This window comes from Adiantum capillus-veneris, chromosome 9 (assembly GCF_014529385.1).
Source record: "Adiantum capillus-veneris isolate H3 chromosome 9, ASM1452938v2, whole genome shotgun sequence".
Taxonomy (NCBI): Eukaryota; Viridiplantae; Streptophyta; class Polypodiopsida; order Polypodiales; family Pteridaceae; genus Adiantum; species Adiantum capillus-veneris.
In genome coordinates this window covers 118052537-118076066 of record NC_140939.1, presented here as the reverse complement: position 1 = coordinate 118076066, position 23530 = coordinate 118052537, and the positions used below count along the sequence as shown (strand labels likewise).

At 45.1% G+C, this 23530-nt stretch overlaps 1 protein-coding gene across 3 annotated transcripts in view; it reads left to right on the top strand.

The window, feature by feature from the left end:
• The window catches only part of LOC147451064 (stromal cell-derived factor 2-like protein), a 101245-nt gene that overhangs the window by 57872 nt on the left and 19843 nt on the right, over positions 1–23530 (top strand). For all 3 annotated transcript variants that reach the window (XR_015189184.1, XM_086520016.1, XM_086520017.1), the window contains exons 3-5: positions 15596–15736; positions 17019–17068; positions 17147–17276. Coding sequence is in view for 2 of the 3 variants with exons in the window: in XM_086520016.1 (XP_086376142.1) it covers positions 15596–15736; positions 17019–17068; positions 17147–17276 (321 nt within the window). In the remaining variant the exon portion in view is untranslated. The remainder of the gene's footprint in view (positions 1–15595; positions 15737–17018; positions 17069–17146; positions 17277–23530) is intronic.

Genomic DNA, 23530 nt, shown 5'->3' with positions numbered 1-23530 from the left:
AGCCTGTTGTCGTTCTTACCATTCTGTTCTTTCTGTTCCTTTTTAGGGCACTTCGCGGAGATATATCCATGTTCCCCGCATCCAAAGCACTTTCCCTCTCTAATGAAGCGAGCTCTCTCCCGTCAGGAGTAAGCTTGGGTCGTGCATCCTTTTTCTCTGGGTTGCTCTTTTTCTTTCTACTCTCATTCCTAGAAGTTTGTTCGGCTCGTTGTGCCATGGGCTCATCTGTTGGGTAGGTCAGACTGCCAAAGTGAATGGCAAAGCCCCGCTTTGCATGACTCATCAACTCCTTAATAGAAGCTGACTTCTGTTCCAAGCAGTGATGTTGGATCTCTGTAGGTAGACCCAAGGTAAACCGCTCCATCTGTTCTCTGAACGAGATCTTCTTGAATGAAGAGGCGGGTAGAAAAGAGCTCCAGAATCTTTCACAATAAGCATTGATTGTATCTTTCTTGGTCATCCGAAGATGGTTCCGAGCAGCTCGTACATCTCGTTCATATTCTTGCGTCAACCAAGAAGAAATAAAAAGCTTCTTAAATTTCAGCCATTTAACTGGCGCAGTCTTGTTTAAAAGGAGTGGACCACCAAGTACGAGCATTCCCCTTAAAGTAAGAGGTAGCTCCCCGAATCTTGGAGTGCTCTGAATAGCGTCCTCCCGCGAAAGCGATGTCAAACTGCTGTATAAAAGACAAAGCCTTCGATGCATCTGAGTATCTTGAGAAAGTATTAAACTTGATCGAGTGGCCAGCTTCCTTAAACTCTCCGACTTTCTTGCTTTTATCTTCGAGAAAGTCATACTGGTTGGCTTTGTAAAAATTCTTCTTGTTCGCGTAAAAGTTTCCGTCATCGGAATCTGAGCTGTCTGTAGACGAGTCCTCAGTAGAACTGTCAGTCTCTGGGCGAGATGTAGCCTTCTTTGCCTTTTTCTTGCCCTTTCCGAAGCTTTGTTTCTTGCTTCGCTTTTTACCTTTTCTGTCTTCTTCGCTCGAATCTGAAGAGCTAGAAGAACTGTCCGATGAAGAAGAAGAAGAACTGGGTACTCCTTCAAATCGAACCCACTTCTTCTGTTTCTTTGCCTTGTCAAAAGTCGACTGACGACCCAAATATCCCGGGAAGTCAATGCTTTTCTTTTGCTTTTTACCGTGCTTTTTGGCTTTCTTTGCGCATCAAAAAGGTGAGCAATCCGTCCATCAACCACCTCTTCTAATTCCTTCTCTGAATATTTCTTGTGAGTAAAAGGTTTCTTGAGAGTGGGTGTAGTGGTTTTCTGCCAGTGCTCATGCACTTCTTGAAAAGAAGTCTCGCTCATATATTTTACAAATTTTGGGTCCTTCGGAAAATTGAGCATCATCTTCGTTGCATCGCCGATCAACTAGCGACGCTCCATCTCTCGCCGCTCCGCCTGAGTAGGCTGAGGCGGGCCATACTCTTTGTCGGAATCTTCGTTGTGATCCCTGCGCGCATCTCCAGACGCAGAGGGAGTCGACTGAGCCTTGCGTAAAGCCATAGGTGCCGCGGAAAAAAAATTGGGGATCGGATTTCCCGTAGAAGAGAAATCGGCCGTGCTTTGATACCACTGTAACAGACTTGGACACTCCAAGTCAAGAATCAATCGCGAAAGCACCAAATAACCACTTCAATACAATTCACAGATCACAATAGATTTGCACTGGCCCGGCGGAGTTTCGTGCCTAGAGATATTGGCCCCAAAGACTGGCGCCCCTTTCGGTATTTCTTTTTGTATTAATCAATTCAAAGTACAAGAGAGGGGTTAGGGTTTCACTCTCAGACTCTGTGTTCAGATCCTCTGAGAAGTGAGGCACTCATTACTAATTTAAAGATTAAAAGGGATGCCCAAAAGCAGAGCCCCAAAAGCTTGAAAGCAAAAGCAAATTCTCTCTCTCTCTCTCTCTCTCTCTCTCTCTCTCTCTCTCTCTCTCTCTCTCTCTCAATGAGAGTCAGTAAAAAGCAAGTTCTCTTTTTCCCTCTCTTTCTCCCAAATGATAGCAAAAAGCTGAGATTTGCGTCGCTCAAAATTTCCACATTTTTTTTTTCACTTCCACGATTTCTGGAAATTAGGGTTTCTGGCAGAAATTAGGGTTTCTGTTGTCCGTAGCCACGTCATCACTTTGTGACACATAGAGTACTTTGCAAAGGTAACTTGTAACGGGGATTAACACCTAAGTACACACACGGCTCTGGGGCTAGAATGCTCCGAGCAGACACCGACAACCTGTAGGCCCCAAAATTGGCGCCCCTTTCGGTAGTTCTTTATTCTATAACAGAGGGAATAAAACGTGTGATCTCCTACAAGCTGCCCGCACAATCTAGGCTAAGAAACACCTGTTCTAGCTCGATTTTGGCAGCATAACTGTACTAGGATGCTTCACAGTCAGTATCCCCACGCAATAGGTGACTTTCCCGATGCATACGGACACTTTGCAAAACCTGGCGAGAATCTGCAGCACGCTGAATTCTCTGTTTTCTGCCTCGAAAATGTGCCAGTTCACCTGTACAGCGGTCCCCTCGCGTCCTCGAACCTCCTGGGGGTATTAGGGTCCGTTTAGGGCAGAAACCCTAAACCTGCAAAAATACACAGCAGGTTGTAATTCCCTGTTTTGGGCTCCGTTTTGCGTGCCGGTCGCATCTGTAGCAAGACCTCCAGCTCCCGCACGTGTAGGGCTACTTGCCCTTCGAATCGGACGAGATTTCTGACATGAAACCTCTCCGAATTCACCTGTACCTGCGGGGGATTAGCTGCTAGCTAATCCAGTACCTGTGCAAGAGGCTCTTGCCTCGGCAATCGCGCATGAACCCACATAACTGTACATTGGTCAAATGACAAGCCCACTAGTGGGGCATAACATACTGCTCGTAGGGAAGAGAGAGAGAGGAGTGCGTAGTGTGTAGGGCATCACTCCTGGCACTGCACTGTACATAAGGGGAAAGGAAGCACTCCATAGCTCTTAACCTGTGACAAAATGCAAAAAGAGCCTCCTCCCAACTTAAATTTCAGCGCCCATTTTTCTGCATGAGGCAAGTCCATGAAATTTTGCTACTTGGCGCATTTACAAGCATTTTCCCGTTTCGGGTCTGCCGCTTAAAAATCTCCCGACTAGTCGCTCAGTTGACTTCGCGGCAGAGTTGTAAACTGTTCCCCTAGTCATACCGGAGGTAATGACGCGAACACATTTCACGGCCCAAAATAGCAGTTTCCTAAATTTTAGGAAATGATTCTGTTGGGCTTCCACTGGTCATCTGACCATCTATCCTCATTGGGACCACATCCAAAAGTGCAATGTGGCCCAACTGTCGGATACTTTGTTTTGGTAGTCACACCTTGACTTTAGGCCTTTATTGAGTTCAGTTCCTAGTATCCACCAACTTGCTAAGTGCGATGGGGGGACCTATATGATCTTGCTCTGAGCCTAGACATCCTCTTACCATACGAATTCCAGTGCCGACCACTACCCATCTGCGGGTGAAACTACCGTTCACATTGGTCATACAATGTCCGACCGTTTGCTACTTCAAGAAGAGGGTCTCAAAAATAAAACAAAACCCCTTGGGAAGAAACCAACAACTAAAGTTAGCAGTTGTCACGTCTTTGTGACATAGTAAACAGTTGCCACGTCCCCGTGACATACCCCCCTCTTGAAATCACAAACGTCCTCGATTGCATACCATAAATACACGCCACTGATGATCTTGTGCTATTAACACTCTATTATCATCGCATGTATCTGCAAGAAAGGTCATAACAGATAGATACAAATGACTTAATGAGGCCTTCATACTTTTGTCATTTCCATCTATTACACTGAATTCATATGTACATTTGATGTACTAGCTCTATCATTACCTCTCCTTTGCACACGTTGGGTTGGGGCATAAGTAAGCTGTAACCCAAAGGCTTCAAGGTAAAGCTGCAATATATTTGGTGACTCTGACAGTTCATGCTCTTCCATCCACTTTGCATCCATAGGCGGATAGTTCTTGAACTTCACCAAATAGCGTCTTGCAACTTGTGCTTTAACTTTTCTATCCTTATGTGCCAAAACTTGCTCAGGTACTAGGATCTCATCAACTTCCTCAACTTCTGGTTGATCCTCATCTGGCATATCTTCTGGCACATCACCCACGAAGGGTCTTAGAAGACTCACGTGAAACGCATTATGAATCTTCCATGCATCAGGCAATTTCAACCTGTAAGCCACATCGCTGATCTTGTAAAGCACTTGAAAAGGCCCATAGTAACACATGCTGAGCTTAGGAAACAACCGTTCCTTGCCCTTCATCTTCTTTAACCTTGCCTTTTCGAACCTTAACAAAACCCAATCACCAGATGATAACAGCCATTCACGACGGTGACGATGAGCAGCCTTTTTCTGCTTTGCCTGAGTCTTCTCCAAGGCAACTTTAATCTTCTTATACATCTCATCCATGTTCTCAACATATCGATCTGCCTCAAAGATCTTGTCTTTTGTATGCAGTATGGGAGGAACCTTTTTGCCGCCTTCAACAATCTCAAAAGGTTCTCTGCCAGTAGACGAATGCACCGTATTATTGTACGCATACTCAAGCATATGCAAATACTGTTCCCACTTGCCCTTATCTGATACATAGCATTTCAGCAGATCTAAGATAGTAGAATTAGCCTCTTCTGACTGTCCATCAGTTTGTGGAGGAAATGTAGACGAGAACTTGAGCTTAGTGCCCATGTTCTCAAACAATCCTCTCCAGAACAAACTGGTCATGCGAGGATCACGATCACTGATAATCGATTGTGGCATACCATGGTACTTAAACACATTGTACATGAACAAGCGTGCCATCTGATCATATTTTATCTTCTTCCTGACAGAGATAAAATGGGCCTGTTTGCTGAACCTGCAGATAATGGTCCATATACCATCATTCCCTATTGGCATCCTTGGAAAATCAAAGATAAAGTCCATAGCAATGCTTTCCCATGGCTTATCCGGAATCGGCAGTGGTTGTAACAACCCTGGTGGGTTTTGCCTGTCAAACTTGACCTTTTGGCAAACTATGGATGCTCGCACAAAGGCATCCACATCTCTCCTCAAGGTAGGCCAATAAAAGAATGTCTCTACCGCTTTAACTGTTTCATCAATGCCACGATGCCCTGAAACCGTCCCGTGGGGCGGTAGGCGTTGGCTTTCACCCGAAATTCTTTACTTTAGACACACACAGAGTACTTTGTGAAGGTAACTTGTAACGGGGATTAACATCTAAGTACACACATGGCTCGGGAGCTAGAATGCTCCAAGCAGACGTCGACAACCTGTATGCCCCAAAATTGGCGCCCCTTTCGGTATTTCTTTATTCTTTAACAGAGGGAATAAAACTTGTGATCTCCTACAAGCTGCCCCGCACAATCTTGGCTAAGAAACACCTGTTCTGGCCCGATTTCGGCAGCATAACTGTACTAGGATGCTTCACAGTCAGTATCCCCACACAATAGGTGACTTTCCCGACGCATACGGACACTTTGCAAAACCTGGCGAGAATCTGCAGCACGCTGAATTCTCTGTTTTCTGCCCCGAAAATGCGCCAGTTCACCTGTACAGCGGTCCCCTCGCGTCCCCGAACCTCCTGGGGGTATTAGAGTCCGTTTAGCGCCGAAACCCTAAACCTGCAAAAATACACAGCAGGCTGTAATTCTCTGTTTTGGGCTCCGTTTCGCGTGCCGGTCGCATTTGTAGCAAGACCTCGAGCTCCCGCACGTGTAGGGCTACTTGCCCTTTGAATCGGACGAGATTTCTGACGTGAAACCTCTCCGAATTCTCCTGTACCTGCGAGGGATTAGCCGCTAGCTAATCCAGTACCTGTGCAAGAGGCTCTTGCCTCGGCAATCGCGCATGAACCCACATAACTGTACATTGGTCAAATGAAAAGCCCAGTAGTGGGGCATAACATACTGCTCGTAGGGGAGAGAGAGAGCAGTGCGTAGCGTATAGGGCATCACTCTTGGCACTGAACTATACATAAGGGGGAAAGGAAGCACTCGATAGCTCTTAACCTGTGACAAAATGCAAAAAGAGCCTCTTCCCAGCTTAAATTTCAGTGCCCATTTTTTTGCATGAGGCAAGTCCATGAAATTTTGCCACTTGGCGCATTTACAAGCATTTTCCCGTTTCGGGTCTGCCGCTTAAAAATCTCCAGACTGGTCGCTCAGTTGACTTCGCGGCAGAGTTGTAAACTGTTCCCCTAGTCATACCGGAGGTAATGACGCGAACACCTTTCACGGCCCTATGGTGTGGCTGCCCCCTGACGAACACGGATCTACTCCACCCCAATGCCTGCACCAAGATGGAGGTGTTCTACATTTGCATGATCATAGCGCCTCCATGCATCTGCCTTGAGAAGGAGAAACGCAAGGCTAATCGCTTGCTGCCCATCAACTGCCGGTGGTGCTGCCTTGCTGCGAGTGAAGCAAAACACTGCGGTGCAAACACCCTAGAAGAAGGGTGCTGAAAAACGCCAGCAGATTGCCCTCCTCTGCCCTATGCTCAGCCTGGGGGCCGCCCTGCAACCTTTGGCGTGTGCAGAGAAGAGGAAAAGAGGGAAAAGAAATCACCGGAGGCAGAGATATATCGACATGAGAAACCTACCTCTTACTAGCCGAACACATCCACAAAACAACTCTCACTCAGGGGAGAATCCAGGACCGACTTGACGAATCCAGAGAGATGCCTGAACTCGATCAACATCTGCTCCTCCATCCAAGGGCTACTTGGGTGACTCTCCTGTATCCTTTGTAAGGAAGCAATGCCCCGTCAAAGTCCTCCGTGGTTCAGCTAAATGAGCAGGAGACTCCTGGAGGAAGAAGCGATTGTAACTTGCTCTCTGAGCTCTGTATCCAACAAAATCTTCTCTGGAATGCTCAACATGACACTTCCACTCCTTTGTCTATGTGACACAGTAAGAATCATTGGTGTATGATTGGAAAACGTAGTCCCTGCCTAAATGCATATTGAACGATCCATGTCACAAATGTGATCACTATCATAGAAATGATATATCCTAGAAAGATTCACACCCCCCACTCTGCGGTCAGATCGAGAGAAAGAAAGGCTATATGGGGGCTGTACAAAGCCTGCATGCTGCCATACATCCGGAATCCTCAAAGTCGTACATAGGCGCTTCCAAGCAGTCAGCTCAACATCATGAACAATAGCATGGCTTCCTCCAATCCTAGCTGAGGGATACTCCAGCATGTTGAAGCCTGTAAACCGGAGGGCACCACTTGCCAACATAAAAGAATAGACTTTTAAGTTTTAGCACCTCAAAATAATTGACCTAAAAGAGAAACATTGCACACGAGACACGGAGTGGCGGAGCTCCACCTTAAGAGAGCACTGGTCCCAAACTGTGGCACCCCTCTCGGTATTTCTCTATATTGCTTCAATACGGTACAACTCTGGTAGCACTCCTATGCTCCTCCACATGGTAGGATGTCAGAGAGTGAGCCCTTAGCACATATTTAAAGGCCCTTGGCCATCCAAAAGCAGTTTACATGAAAAGCATCAAGTCTAAAGCATCTTGTCCCAAAAGCTAGCGCATAAAGCTGCTAGCGCAATTTGCGGAAATTTGTAGAGCTACCATGTCAGCAGTTAGCGCAAAACGTGGGCGTCTGTACACTTGTCACGTTGTCAGTTTTCTACACAAATTTGTGTGTGTGTGTGTGACTTCTTTATCTTTAGGCCCCATTCGACGGGGTCCCATGAGTTGTTGGAGGTTAGGATTTTAATCCTAACCCTACTTTAATAATTGGGCCATTCGATGAGATTTTATAAGTTGGTAAGTCCTGCTTTTTCTACTTCTGTTAGGGTTTAGGCCCCTCGGCTAGGATTTGCAGGTTCGCTAGGGTTAGGGCTCGAGTGCCCAACCCTCTTGGTGCTCAATGGCTTGACACGTCCGTAGGTTGTGACAAAGTCTCCCCCAATACACCACTGCTCTGCGTGAGGCAAGGACTCCCCAATATGTGACAAAAACTCAGCCCGTGCACTCGCATGGTTGGGCGCATAAATGCTAAGGACGCCCACCAGGCTACCTTGGACGTGCATGGTGACCCACTGAGCCCTGCCCGGTACAAGAATATCTCTGCCCACAATAGCCTGTTGCCATGAATCTGCATCAGTCATACATACATCTCCTTGAATGCAAGCAGACACAAATAGCAGCAAACCAAAAAGTCTCATAACGGCCACACAATATCTATCCACAACACCGAATACTGCTCTGACAAAGCTTTCCACGATTGTGACTAAGTTACATCATACACACTTACTCATGAATGTAGACATGCAAAGTGCCATGCCAAGAAGGACCCTGTGCTTGGATGGTCATGACTCTTCGCTCAAGAGACATGCCTCTTCGTCAAAAGCCACACTCCTTCGACGACTAGTCACACCCCTTCGCTCTACGGTTGCGACTCTTTGCCCAATGGTTGCAACTCTTCGTCCAAAGGATGTGTGTCTACGCCTAGAGTCATGTCTATTCGCCATGAGACATGTCTTTTCATTTGTGACTCTTCCTCTCCTATAAAAGAAGCCCATTGTACCGAGTTTCAATCAATCAATCAATGAATCAACACACATTTAGTCTCTGGAGTCTTTGTCTCTAGTTCTAGATCAATTTCAGTTTCTATCTAAAGAAACACACATAGTAAGAGTGTTCTTCATAGTGGTATCATAGCAAATTTTTTTCCCAGGACCGGAAGATTGTGAGCCTCTCACCCTCGCGGCTACACTAACCCTCTCCAAGAGTTGCATGGAAGCAAAAGAAAGACGGAATGCAATTTTTCTCCTGACGGTATGAGATAACACTGGTATTTGTTTATTAGTTACTACTAACTATATTGTACCAATGATGTGTGTGTGTGGCGTACCCGGTGCACTTCGTGTACCCTTCCATCGGGTTGTGCCCCTTCGCACCCGTGTGCTCGCACCCTTTCATGCAAGAGGTTACTGAACCGGCAGGCGGCCACCTCTTCCCCAAGGATTGCACCCATTCATCTCCCCATGCGTTGGCTGTTGCACTTGACATGCGGGCTGCTTTGCTGACGTTTCGTGCAATGAAGTTGGCTGCCACCTCTTCCCAGCGCTTGCACCCCTTCCCCAGGGCCCAAGGGATACCCCTTTGCGTACCTTTTGCCAATCTCCACATGCTGAATCGCTGGGCTGACTCCTTCAAACTCTTCGCTGGCTGCCCTTCTGTCCTTTCACTGGTTTATTTACGTCAAAAAAACACCAGCAGCGTATAAGTTTTTTTTAACGCTATCAGCCAGTAGACTTTACCACTGTAGACTTTATGCTATTGTATGCCCTCAATTTTAATGGGTTAAGTGGCCGACCAGCCCCAAATCATTTGAACCCCTTACGTGAACTCACCCTATCAAAAGAAACAAGTTATACATTATAAAAAAAAAACAAAAGGGACACCAGCAGCGTTTATAATATACATGACGCTCAGCCAGCTTGTGCTCCGTCGTGGGCATTGTGTCCCCTCATGCGCACAGTACCTTCCGCTGACGAGAGCAATGGGATAACCTGTTAGACAAAATTTCCCGACGAAATCTTGCTCGAGAATTTTACTACACATGAAGTGATCATGATTCCGGATTCTCATGCTCAGAGCAGGAAGTTGTTATTCTTTCCGATTTTCTGACTCTAGCGCTCGAACCGGTTCTGGACATAGTTTCAGCTCGCGGAGTACCCGTCCCAGAACCTGCTCCTACACTTGTTCGAGTTCCCTTTGAGGCGTAACCATGCCGACATCTCAAGACGGAGAAGGTCAATATGAGGATGCCCTTACTCTTATCAAGGAGCAGATGGCAACACTTTCCAGGAGCCTCGTATCACTTCACACTCGCTTGGAGCAGATGCAAACGCAAACCTCTTCCCAGAGTCATACTACTACTTTTCGGAATACATATGTTGCTTCTCTGCCACCTTCTTCCAAAGCTTTAGTGGCCGACCAGAAAGAACCGCTCAAATCAAAGGTTTCACATCCAAAATTTTCTCACCCAAAGCATGGTTTCTCAGAGACAACTAGACACAAAGTACCTTCGTGCGAGCAATAAAAGTCTTAGCATGAATATTCTTGGAAATGTTACAGTTCTAAGCAACCTATCTCTTATTGGAATCATCAACAACAAAAGCAGCAACATGAAGCTTCCAAAGGATCTCATCTTAAAAAGAAATCAGCAATATCAAGATGGGCTTACTTAGTGGCACATATATTGAAACCGGCCCGTAGGACGGTAGACTTTGGCTTTCACCCGAAAGTCTTTACTTTAGACACACACAGAGAGCACTTTAGAAAGGTAACCTGCGACTGGAATTAACACTTTAAGCGCACACACTACTCGGAAGCTAGAATGCTCCGAGCATACGCCGACAACATGTAGGCCCCAAAATTGGCGCCCCTTTTGGTATTTCTTTATTCTTTGAGAGGGTAATTACAAAGAAGAGTCTTGGGAATTCTTTACCTGTATCCAACTAGATACCACCTGTTCTGGCGAAATTTTGGCAGCATAACAGCCCCAAAACTTGCCTGAAACCAATTTCCCTGTTGGAACTCGCTTCCACTGACATAAACCCTCTGATTTCTGCCCAAAAACAGTAAATTCAGCACACTGTATCTACTGGTTTTTGCCCTGTTTTCAGCCCTAAACAGTCCCTGAACGATGTCCTCTAACAATGGGGCACTGTTCCCAATGGTTTTGACATTCGTATGGCTGAAAAACAGTTCAAATTCAGCGCATAACCAACGTTGAAAATGCACCTGTACGGTGAGGTTCACACCCTCACTGGTGCCTGCCTTTTGAGCAGTAGTTAGCTACTCTTGTTCCTGCTCAGAGAGGCTCTTGCCTCAGCAAAAACGCATATAACCACAGAGGTGTACATGAGTCAAATGAAGAGCCCTCTTGTGGGGCATCACATTACTGCACGTAGGGGAGAGAGAGCAGTGTGAGGTGTGCAGGACATGACTTCTTGCACCACAGTGTATATGAGAGGGAAAGCTTGCAGTCAATAGCTCTTAACCTGTGACAGGCTGCAAATGAGATCCTTCTCAGCTAGAAATCGAGCACCCCTTGTTCTGCATGAGGAAAGTGCACCAGAAAGTGCCACTTGGCACATTTATAAGCATTTTCCCGTTTTGCGCTTCCCGTTTAAAAATCTCCCAACTGGTTGACCAATTGACTTTGCAGTAGAACTCTAAAATGCTCCCCTTGTCAATCCGAAGGTAATGACGCAAACAGATTTCATTGTCCAAAATAGCAGCTCCCTAAATTTTAGGGGATGCTTCCGTTGGACTCCCACTGGTCATCTGACCATCTATCCCCACCAAGACCGCATCCAAAAATGCAATGTGGCCCAGCTGCCGGGTACTTTCCCTCGGTGACCCCACCTTGGCACTATGCCTTTTTTGAGTTCACTTCCTAGTATCCACCAACTTGCTAAGTGCGACAGGGGGACCTACATGATCTTGAACTTCGCCTAGGCATCCTCTTACTACACGAGTTCCACTGCCGACCGACTTCCTGTCTGTGGGTGAAACTACCGTTCACTTTGGCCCTACAATGTCCGACCATTTGCAACTTCAAAAAGAGGGTCTCAAAAATAAAACAAAAATCATTAGAAAGAAACCAACAACTAAAGTTAGCAGTTACCACGTCCTCGTGACATAGTTAACAGTTGCCACGTCCTTCTGACATATATTCGACCCTAGTCGAGTACTCAGTCGTGAATGCCGCGATGCTAGACAAGCTCCCCCTCGCGAGCCATGTCCTACATTTAAGTCTTTCTTGTCTAATGGTGGTAAAGTTGAAGATTTATTGAGCCTTTGTGCAAGAGGATTCTTCAGAGGTCTAAGAGGCAACAACTCCCTCAACTTGCTCCTTCTCAATTGGAAGCCTTAATATCCACTAAGAAAGCTGAAGATTCTGGTTCTTGTGTGACAATTAACAAGCACATAACCCCTTCTTTGGTCATGATCCAGGCCGAAAAAGTCGCCTCATCACCGCCCTTGCAAAACAAAGTCTTTGTCTCTGAACACATACCCAATGCAGTGGTGAATGATAGTTTTTCAAACTTGAAGACTCCAGGGTAAAGCAGATACAGACTCTTGCAGCATGACTTCAGTCGCTGCGATTGAATCTTTGGACACAACTTGTTCTATTGATAAACCTTTACAGATGGATATACCTCTGAATACCACTTTGTCTCAGTCTATAACATCCCTTCAGGAGGATTTTATTGTTCCAAACAAACCAATGGAATACCTTGCAGATTTCCAACCAGTGGTCGTCACTCAACAGAAAACTCAAGTCAGTTTACCAAAAGTTTCACTTGATGCAGATAAAGATTCAATCTTTTCTTGGACAAAGCTCGAAGTTACAAATGGCTTTGACAAAGGCACTAATCAAGTTGTAGATGTGATATTGATACTTTTGACAAAGAGGAGAACAAGTTGCAAATATGATTAGTTTTCTTTGGCGAAATATGGTCAATAACAGTGCCATGACATGGGACTTAACAGCTAGAGCTTTGGATGTAGAAGCAAGCAGAAATACATTTTCCTTCTCTCGGAGTTTCTACAACTACCCTTGGGTTTTATTTTAAATGGGAGGGAAATTCATGATTGTGACTAAGTTACGTCATACACACTTACTCATGGATGCAAACATGCCAAGTGCCGTGCCAAGAAGGACCCCTACGCTTGGATGGTCACGAAGCTTTGCTCAAGAGACATGCCTCTTCGTCAAAAGCCACACTCCTTCGACGATTGGTCACTCCCCTGCGCTCTACGGTTGCAACTCTTGGCCCAATGGTTGCAGCTCTTTGTCCAAAGGATGTGTCTCTACGCCTAGAGTCATGTCTATTCGCCATGAGACGTGTCTTTTCATTGTGACTCTTCGTCTCCTATAAAAGGAGCCCATTGTACTCAGTTTCAATCAATCAAGCAATGAATCAACACACATTCAGTCTCTTGAGTCTTTGTCTCTAGTTCTAGTTTAGTTTCAGTTTCTATCTAAGTTCAGTTATGAATAAACACACATAGTAAGAGTGTTCTTCACAAAGATGGTGCTTTTGAAGCATAAGAATATCTTTTGTGCCACCCACTAGGAATGTGAATCTCTGTAGCTCTTGCTGTTGCAAGCGACCCCTTTTACGTAGAAATTGGGGTTGACCTAGGCCTTGCACATTCCATGAGACAATCCTCATTGGGTTAGTGGGAGAAACGGATGCTACTTCAACAACCAACCTCGCAATCTTCGAGGCCGGCATGGATGGGGAGTAGTTCGCATTCGAGCGGCCTTGAGAAAGCCGTGTCTGAAGTGAGTGCCCAACCCATGCCCAAGAAGAGCGTGCAGTCAGTAGGGAGTCCTCATGAACAAGTACATAAGAGGGAGCACTGAGCACTCTGTGTGTGTGATCAAAAAAGCATATCACAATGTGCCTACAACCAATTGCATCAAGCGGCATCACACGGATATTGGTCAACGGCCAAAGTGTGTAGCAAGTCTATCACTCCCAAGTCCCCTATGTGGTGCGAGAACTCAAGGGCTTGGACCTGAAGCCAATCAAGTACTGTATGCAGGGTCCACTCAGTGTGATCCCTGCCACACAACGGGAAGAAAAAACCTCAGTACTTGATTGGCTCGTATCCAAGCTCGTAGATCAGCCAACAGGGGGGGCGGTGTGGCGAGCTGGTCCCTGGCGGCGATGACGACCATGTACTTGTTGCTAGCCATCATCTGATTAGCCACCCATCTCTGAAGAAGTGCCAGCTTGTGCATCTGTGTCTCCGGCTGCTGTGTCTGTGCAGCCTGGGAGGCTGAGCATGTGTTGCTGGTCGAGGTCTCTTGTGAGGACATGCCTCGCAAGATGGCCCATCTCTCTGCAAATGAAGCATTGGTTTAGGAGACCCGAATACTCAACGCTTTGGCGGAGCCAACCGCCACTCACCCTTGGCAGAAGGACTATCTTTAGGAATGGGTGTCCTGGACCATAACGTGTACAGTAGGTCTACCTGCTGCCTTGGCAACGACTAAAGCCGCCGTGCGCGAGGTTGCTAAGACATTCCCAATCTCTGAACCAATCCTGGATAATAGCGGGAGGTACTCTCTCTCTAAGCCAAGGAAGCAAACCGAAATGGGCAAGTCTGCTTTCTTGACAAGAACATCGGTAGCCGGGTCAAAACCATGATGCCACTAATGGAAATGAGCCCTGACTCCTCGAATGGCCTGCTATCATAATGACCTTGGAAGCCATCTCGGGAGTTTCAAACTCGATCTGATAGTAGGCACGCCTGAGGAGCTCAATGTCGATGATCTTTCCCACCTCCGCAAAGAGGCAGGCTTGGAGGAGGTTACACACCTCACCCTTGCTGGGTCTAGTGCCCAGAATCTTGTAGATGATAGAGGTGGCTTGGAGGCGCTCCACCTCTGTTGCAAGGCTCGCTTGTGCCAGTGGCAATAGAGCAAGTCGGATGGTTGGCTCTGTGGGGTCGGGCGAGGGGGCTTTGGCTGAGTCCCTCTGGGGTGGAGCGGGAGCCTCCATCTGTGTTAGCTACTCTGTAGAAGAAAACGTCGAGACGAGGATGCGGGAGACGTCGAGAAGGCGAGAACAACACTGGCGAGGCGAGCTACAACCAAGGGAAGCAGCATGCGAGAGGAAGGAAGCACAACAAGCAGCAAGTGTCTTGATTGCATGATCAACACCACAATGGGAAACTTGGATCTTGTTTTTGATTTGTGATTTCTAAGTTTGGCATTTTTTTGCATATTTCCCATCATTCCATGGTTCTGGGAGGAACCGAGAGCTTCAATCGACATTTCACACCCTACCTTGAACCTTGGAGGATCTGAAGCTAAGTTAGCCTTGTGTTAGAAGAGTGTGGACCCAACTATGATCTATACCTGCGGTACTGTTTTTGCATTTCTTGGATCTTCTTCTCTCTACAATTTGTTGGAGCTTTATGGAGGCCTTTACGTCCATTTTCTTGAGCTTTTGGCACTCTAGCTGCTTGTAGTTTATGTTGGGTTGTCAATGAAACATTTGTTTGCAGCTTTCACTTTAGAGACGTCAAAGGTGTTATGTTCTTCCAGTCCTTTGCCTGGCCTTCTTTCCTCTCTCTGCCCCTGATGAGGAAGCCATTTTACTTGCAGGTAGGTATGTGGATTAGTTACAAATGTGCAGCTGTCAAGCTAACTTCTATAGGCATCTTATGGTTGTGTTCAGCCATAAGTAAACTTTGGCCATTACCAACTTCCAAGCTTTTGAGCTCCATTTTAATTAATTACTCAGTTGCCTTGAGGCTTTATCAGCAAGGTTGGCAGAAGCATTGATTTTAGTGACCATTGACTTGCAGTATTTTTTAGTTTGGAGCTCTTTTCGTCCATTTTTCATTTCAAACTCGTGTCTGATAATGTTTGTGAGTTAGCTTTTACTTTTATCCCTTTTCATTTGTGCTCCAGATTCCAGTTGGTTTTAAAGGGCAAATTTCTGCTTGTTATGCTAGTTCAGAATTTCAAGACGTCATGAAAGTAAGTTGTGTTCAGGTTGTTCGCGAGGCAAAAGACTCACCTTTATTACAAGGTGACATGATTCCACATGGAGCAGTTATTAGGTTACAACATATGCAAACCCGCAGGTGGTTACATAGTCATCTTCACCAATCACCCATAACGGGAAATCTTGAGGTACTTATCTCTGCATCTTTTTGTGGACTTTTTGGCTGGGGCCTTACATGTATGGCCAATTTTGAAATTTGAAGTGACTGGCTTTCAAGTCAATGATTTGTTTTCTTTATTATTTATCATTGGACGTAGACAAAGAAATTAGTTAAGAAGTTCTAACTTTAGCATGGTTGTGCACACTTTATGAGGCATTGAAAGATCTATCTGCTCTTCTGGAGGATAACTCTCAGAGTTTGAAGACTCTGCCAATGAACCTGTATATAAAAGCAAACACCCTAGGGCATGTTCTAAAGCTTATGAATAGTCGTTTTTACGTTTCATAGAAACAGTCTGCTAGCAAATTTCACAGTTCTCCAGTAAACAAGTTTGACAAGATTGGAAAATACCATTCAGATGCTTTTTGTCACAAATAGACGAAGAAGGGATGCTTAAAAAACATGATCAAATCAGCTCTTTATGCCTATCAATCTTTGATAGTTGTTGATTATAATGGGTCTTTCTGTCAGTGCACAGAATGGAGAAGAGAGAGGGGAGATGGAGATAGATAATGAATGGACACTCAAGTTACCAGAAAGTCGGTCAATAACCAAGAATGAACATTGAATACACCAGCTGATTGGGAGCCTAAAGAGGTTGCAAGTGCTCTGGGTTCGATGCTGATGGAGATGGACATGTGACCATGGGGTGAGAGATCTACACATGTCGGGCTACACATCAATAAGAACAGGACATGTTAAAAAATAGCCCCCTCCTGACAGAGCACAAATGGGACTAGGCATGAGTACATAGAAATGAGTGTGTGAAGTGCAGCAAGAACACAGATAGTGTGCAAGACCTTGGCTGCAGTGATGGGTTGGCAGCTGCTAAAACACTAAGGAGCAAGAACTAAGAAAGCAGCAGTGAAAGGCTTTTGGAAGGTGGATTCTGAACAAATTTAACTCTGCCAACATGCAAGATCTTGAATTCATCTGTCAATCATGTTGAGGCTTTTTTCTCTGGACATGGCAAGGAGCTGTCTCTTGATCAAGTTTGGGAAATTGGCTAGTTTCAGCTGTGGCTCTAAAGATTAAATATAACACAACTCCATTATTGTGGATTATAAACAATAAGATGCTGTTTGCTGATGATCGAATTGTACTATCTGTGTAGCTTTGATTGCTTAGTCAAGCCACCCTGTTGAGTGTCCCCTGTTGACTTGAGGTTGAAGCATCTTTGCTTTTATGTATACTCAGATGCTTTGTTTCATACATGTTCATGACATTTGTACACACGGGTGACTGGTTAGGTCAGCTGTTTTGGTGGAGAAGGGGAAAGTGATAGCGGCGATCTTTGGATGTAAGTGGATTCTTTTCCCTTAAAAATAATAATTTTGTGCTTGCATTCAAAGCCAACAGATCTACTGTTCTCCTACAGATTAGAAATTGATAGGAAGGATGGAGTGTGGACAAGGGACCAAAAGGTCAGATTTCAACACATTGACACAGGAGCTTACCTTCACAGCCATGACAAGAAATATTCTCGAATAGCTGGTGGTCAGCAGGAGGTACTATTTTTCAATTTCAGGAACCTTGTTTTGGTCTCTAAGCATTTAGCGTCCTCATTGGAAGCACACTAAATAAAGATCTTGAAATGATGGTATGGTCAATGGTGGGAAAAATCATCATTCTAACCATACATAATTTCTTTGTATGCTTTGTCAAAGAGAAGAGTTTAGAAATGCTAGCTATTTTTTCACATTTTCACACTATTTGCTCAAATTTTAGACGGAATATTTTCTTTTCTACTTGCTCTTAAATAGTATTTCTGAATCTTCAAAAGGCATAATTGTAAGCTGAGATACACTTTTCCAAACACTGGGTATAGTACTGGGCATTACAATGGTCAGCAAGCCAAGGCCGCGGTAGAAGAAGAGCATAAATCTGACTCTCTTTGCAGAAATCAAATTGGAATAAACGGACATCCATGAATGTCCCCTTTCATCTTACCAGACACTACTTCCTAGAGAGATGATTGCCAATGAACAAAGGAGGAAGTAACCGCATGCTGACACAAGTAGGCAATCATAAGATTCCAAGGCTGAGTTTGTTGCACAAGGGTAGGCAACAACATGGCTTTTCTAGCAAGAGCATGCCTGCGCAAGTCCAAGATATTGAGGCCACCAAAGCGCTTAGGAGTGCAAAGTTTCCCAATCGACATCAAATGCAAGACTTTTTTGTGAGCATGGGTTCGCCACAAATGAGACAAAATAGTTGACATAAGAGAATCGAGACAATGACGAGGCCAATGCAACAATGGCAAATAGAAGTGAGCGTAAGCCATAAAGACTCTTTGAATGATTCGTAGTCGAACATTCAAAGGCCATGTGGATAACTTCAAGTAATGCAATTTGCCATTCAAGCGTTGCATAACACAATCCACTTTTTGAATGTGAGTGACATTCCATCCAATTGGATAGCCCAAATGCCTGGCAATCACATTCAGCGGAACAATCTCTCTTTGCCACACCAGATTATGCCAATCACAAGGATTAAGTGACAGAAGCTTCGATTTGCAAAAATTGACTCTAAGACCAACCGCAAGCCCATGTAGTTCCAAAGGGTCCATAATCACTTGGATATCAGCCTGGAGATTGCGAGGCAGAAACAAAGAGTCATTTGCATATGCTTGCCCAATGAAGTTCTAACTCAAGGGTAACTGCAAGCCATGAAGATGAGCAGTGGAAGTCAAATGATTGAGATGCATCAATGAGGGGTGAGTAGCAATAGCATACAACAATGCACTAAGGGGACAATCCTACCTAATTGAACAGCCAAGAGGCCAAGGTTCCGTCAGTTTACCTTCAAGAATCCCCGAAGACATACTGCTAGCATACAAGAAGTAAACGATGTTGGCTAAACTAGGGCCGAACCCAAGACATCGCATTGTAGCAGCAATGTACTCTTTTCAATATCAACTTGCATAACAAGTACATCTTGCTGCATGTTTTTTGCATCTTCCATGCCAATTAGAACATTAGCCAAGTTGTCAGTGATTTGGCGATGTGGAATGAAACCATACTAAGCCTAATGAAGTCGTGTAATTAGGTGATCTTCAATCCGGTTCACCATACAACTTAGCCAATATCTTGTAAATGACAGGCATCAAAGTAATTGACTGCCAATGAGAAAATTGCTCGCAAAGTGCTTGCTTAGGCAAGAGTTTAAGCAAACCCTCTTTCCACGATACTAGAAAATCTTGTTTCTCCCATGCTGCATTCAACATGAAAAGCAAAGGCTATGTGAGAGTTTCCCAAAAGGAGAGGAGAATTCCATAGTAAGCCCATCTCAGCCAAGGGATCGCCAATGGCAGCCCAATGCTGCAATTCAGAATCAGTGAATGGTTCCTCAAGGCATTGTGCATCCCGTGAAGAAAGAATTGGATATACGTGAGAGAGCAACGATCGTTGTGCTTGACAAACTTCTATAGAGGGCTGAGGAGGAGCAGCAAAAACCTGCCTATAATATGAGACCATGGCATTAGCAAGTTCCTGCTTGGATGATGTCCAAGCGCTTGAAGGAACACTTAATGTCTTGGGAAACCCTCGTGTGATGCAGATGCTTTAAAAAATGTTTCGAAGCACATTTCCAACGTTGATTTTTCTTTTCATTGTCATTCAATAAATTCAAATGTTGATGTGCTTTCGCTTGAACATGATGTTCCTTTGTCTGATCATGATGCTATTGTGGAAGTATATTTAAATTTTTTTAAAGCAACCAAATAGATTTAGCCCGAAAGAGGAAGACAAGATTGCTAGGCAGCTACAAGCCTATCTTGCCAAGGTTTTTATTGAACCCAGTAAGTCTCCCTAGGGCACTCCTCTTCTTCTAGCCAAAAGGGAGGAGGGGATGCGCTTCTGTGTTGATTACAAGGTTCTCAATAAGGTCACCGTCAAGAATAAGTATCCATTACCTAGAATGGATGACCTTATGGATCGACTCTTGGGTGCATGTTATTTCACCAAGATTGATCTAAGGTCTGGTTACTATCAGATACGTATACACCCACGTGATGTCCCGAGAATCGCGTTTCGTACACGGTATGGACATTACCGGTTTTTGATCTTACCTTTTGGATTGACCAAGGCTCCCGCAACTTATTATGCCAAGCATGGTCTTATCGACATGACAACCCTAGCATCTACGTGCATTAACACGAAAAATTTCTAATTAGACAAGATAAAGTACTTGGTTCTTCGATGATATTTGCTGAAGTCTTTGTCGTTGTGGAGGTGCTTGGATTCTTTCTTCGTTTTGAACAATTCTTGTCACCGCCGAAGTGGTCGGTCTGATGACAATCATAGCATCGTTTCTTCTTTTGATCCTCGGCATGAAAAGCCTTACCTTTGCCATTCTCCTTGAATTTCTTTTGCAGAGGTGCAACTGACTACCTCGAAGCTACTGATGTAACGAAGCACTTAAACTTTAAGGTAGAAGTGCCATGGCTAGACGTCTCCCACGTTGCCGGGCCACTCCCTAACATGGCCAAAGTATTGTCGCAACTTTGTAGATGTCGTCTAGTGATGCAATGAGATTGCGCAGTACTCCATATTGGTATGCCGGTGTGAAACTGGCCTGTTCGATCCAAAAAGGGCGGTAGACTTTACTTTAAACCTTGATTTAGCTTTCACCCATTATTAGTCGTCTATTTTACCTATACTTTCAAGACACAACAAAGGGGAGAGGGATACAGGCTGCTAGATTGCACCTGTATGAGTAGACGGACACCAGATTGGCCCCTAACTTAGGCGCCCCTTTCGGTATTTCTTTATTGTTCAAAAGAGGGAATAAACGCTGAGGTTCCCTACAAGCTGCCCCGCACAAACTCGGCTGAATTTCCACTGTTCTAGCCCGATTTCGGCAGCATAACTGTACTAGAACCCTTCACAGTCAGTATTCCCAGGCATTAAATGACTTTCCCGACGCACACAGGCACTTTGCAAAACCTGGCGAGAATCTGCAGCACGCTGAATTCTCTGTTTTCAGCATTGAAAATGCGCCAGATCACCTGTACAGCGGTCCCCGAACCTCATGGGGGTATTAGGGTCCGTTTAGGGCCAAAACCCTAAACCTGCAAAAATACACAGCAGGCTGTAATTCACTGTTTCGGGCTCCGTTTCGCGTGCCGGTCGCATCCGTAGCAAGTCCTCGAGCTCCCGCACCTGTAGGGCTACTTGCCCTTTGAATCGGACGAGATTTCTGGCGTGAAACCTCTCCGAATTCACCTGTACCTATGGGGGGATTAGCCGCTAGCTAATCCAATACCTGTGCAAGAGGCTCTTGCCTGGGCAATCGTGCATGAACCCACACAACTGTACATTGGTCAAATGAAAAGCCCACTAGAGGGGCATAACATACTGCCAAAGGGGAGAGAGAGGGCAGTGCGTAGCGTGCAGGGCATCACTCCTGGCACCGCACTGTACATAGGAGGGAAAGCAAGCACTCCATAGCTCTTAACCTGTGACCAAAAACTGAAAATGAGGCTCTCCCCCTCCTAAATTCAGCGCCACTTCTTGTTGCATGAGGCAAGTGCACCAGAAGGTGCCACTTGGCACATTTATAAGCATTTTCCCGTTTCGGGGTTGCCGCCTAAAAATATCCCAACGGTTGCCCAATTGACTTCACGGCAGAGTAAGAAAATGTTCCCTTTGTCATTCCGGAGATAATGACGTCAACACATTTTCAGGTCCCAAAATAGCAGTTCCCTAAATTTTAGGAGATGCTGCCATTGTATCTTTCTAGGTCATCCGACCCTCTTTGTACACTGCGGCCACATCCAGAACTGAAATGTAGCCTCTGTAGCAAAGGATTCCACTTTGGCTAGTCAATGGCCCCACTTGGCTAACCATAGTCCTTGTCCAACCTTAGTGCTCTCTTGCCCTCAGGCCTGGACTCCCTCTGGACAGTTTCACACTAGCTATGCAATGCAGGGCAGTTAGATTTCCCGAGGGGTGTTTCCAAAAAGTGAAAGTAAATAGATAATAAGAAAGAAATCAACAAAAAGGATAGATAGTAGTCACACGTTGGTGACATACCCCCCTCTTGAAATCTCAAACGTCCTCGTTTGCATCTATGTCGTACATGCTTACTGTCAACACTGATGTATTCAACACCTGTCGACACATATACGACACATACATGCTCATTGTCAACCCTGGTGTATTCAACTCCTCGTCGACTCATGTATTGCCTGCGTGTGAACCCTGTCCCAATGACATAGTGGTAGTTGCGCACTCTGCGATTGCTTTGAGTCACTAACTTTCCAATGACAAAATGGTAGCTGCACATTTTGCCACTGTCTTATAGTACACGTTGGATCCCGTAACACTTTCGAGCATACCCAAACCGACAGTTTAAGAATGCAGTTACACATGTACTCTTCAATAGAAGCAATCACTGTATCCTTGACAAACTGACAAGAAATACTCACTTCTATAGCACTAACCAAACTTTTGGACCTTCCATAAGAGCAATTGCCAAACTGACAATCTGTACAGCTCTAACATTCATGTAACAGGTATTTGATTTGAGCTCACTTTAAATACCATGTACATCATTTGTTTCAGAAGCCATTGTCACACTGACAATCCATGTAGCTTTGAAACTCAAGGGGTCAAGGTAGGTTGCAAACCGAAGGCTTCAAGGTAAAGTGATAACACAGTTGGTGACTGTGCAAGTTCACCTTCTTCCATGCACTTAGCATCCATTGGTGGATAGTTTCTGAACTTTACCAAGTAACGCCTAGCAACCTTGCCTTTGACTTTCCTTTCTTTGTGTGCCAAAATCTGTTCAGGGACCAAGATCTCGTCAAGTTCCTCGACTTCCGGCTGATCTTCAGCTGGCATATCTTCTGGCACATCACCCACATAGGGTCTGAGAAGACTCACATGAAACGCATTGTGAATCTTCCAACTGTCAGGCAATTTCAGCCTATATGCAACATCACTGATTATGTCGCATACTTGAAAAGGCCCATAGTAACGCATGCTGACCTTTGGAAACAGTCTTTCCTTGCCCTTCATCTTCTTTAACCTTGCCTTTTCAAAGCGTAAAAGCACCCAATCACCAAGTGAATATACCACTTCACTACGGTGACGATCAGCTGCTTTCTTTTGTTTTGCCTGAGTCCTTTCTAAGGCCACTTTGACCTTCTTGTACATTTCATCCATGTCCTGAACATATTTATCTGCTTCAAATATCTTGTCCTTTGTATGCAGTATGGGAGGAACTTTCTTGCCACCTTCAACTATCTCAAAGGGTGCCTTGCCAGTTGATGAATGCACTGTATTATTGTATGCATACTCCACCAATGGCAAATACTGCTCCCATTTTCCTTTATGCTCTGACACATAGCACTTCAACAGATCTAGGACAGTAGAATTTGCCTCTTCTGACTGCCCATCTGTTTGAGGATGAAATGACGAAGAGAATTTGAGCGTGGTGCCCATATTCTCAAACAAGCCTCTCCAGAACAAACTTGTCATGCGTGGATCACGGTCGCTAACAATCGACTGTGGCATGCCATGATACTTGAAAATATTGCTCATAAACAAGGGTGCCATCTGATCTGGCTTTATCTTCTTCCTGACAGGAATAAAATGAGCCTGTTTGCTGAATCTGCAAATAATGGTCCAAATACCGTCGTTTCCTGTCTGCGTTCTCGGAAGATCAAAGATAAAATCCATAGCAATACTTTCCCATGGTTTATCTGGAATAGGTAGTGGTTGCAATAACCCTGGTGCCTTTTGCCTGTCAAACTTGA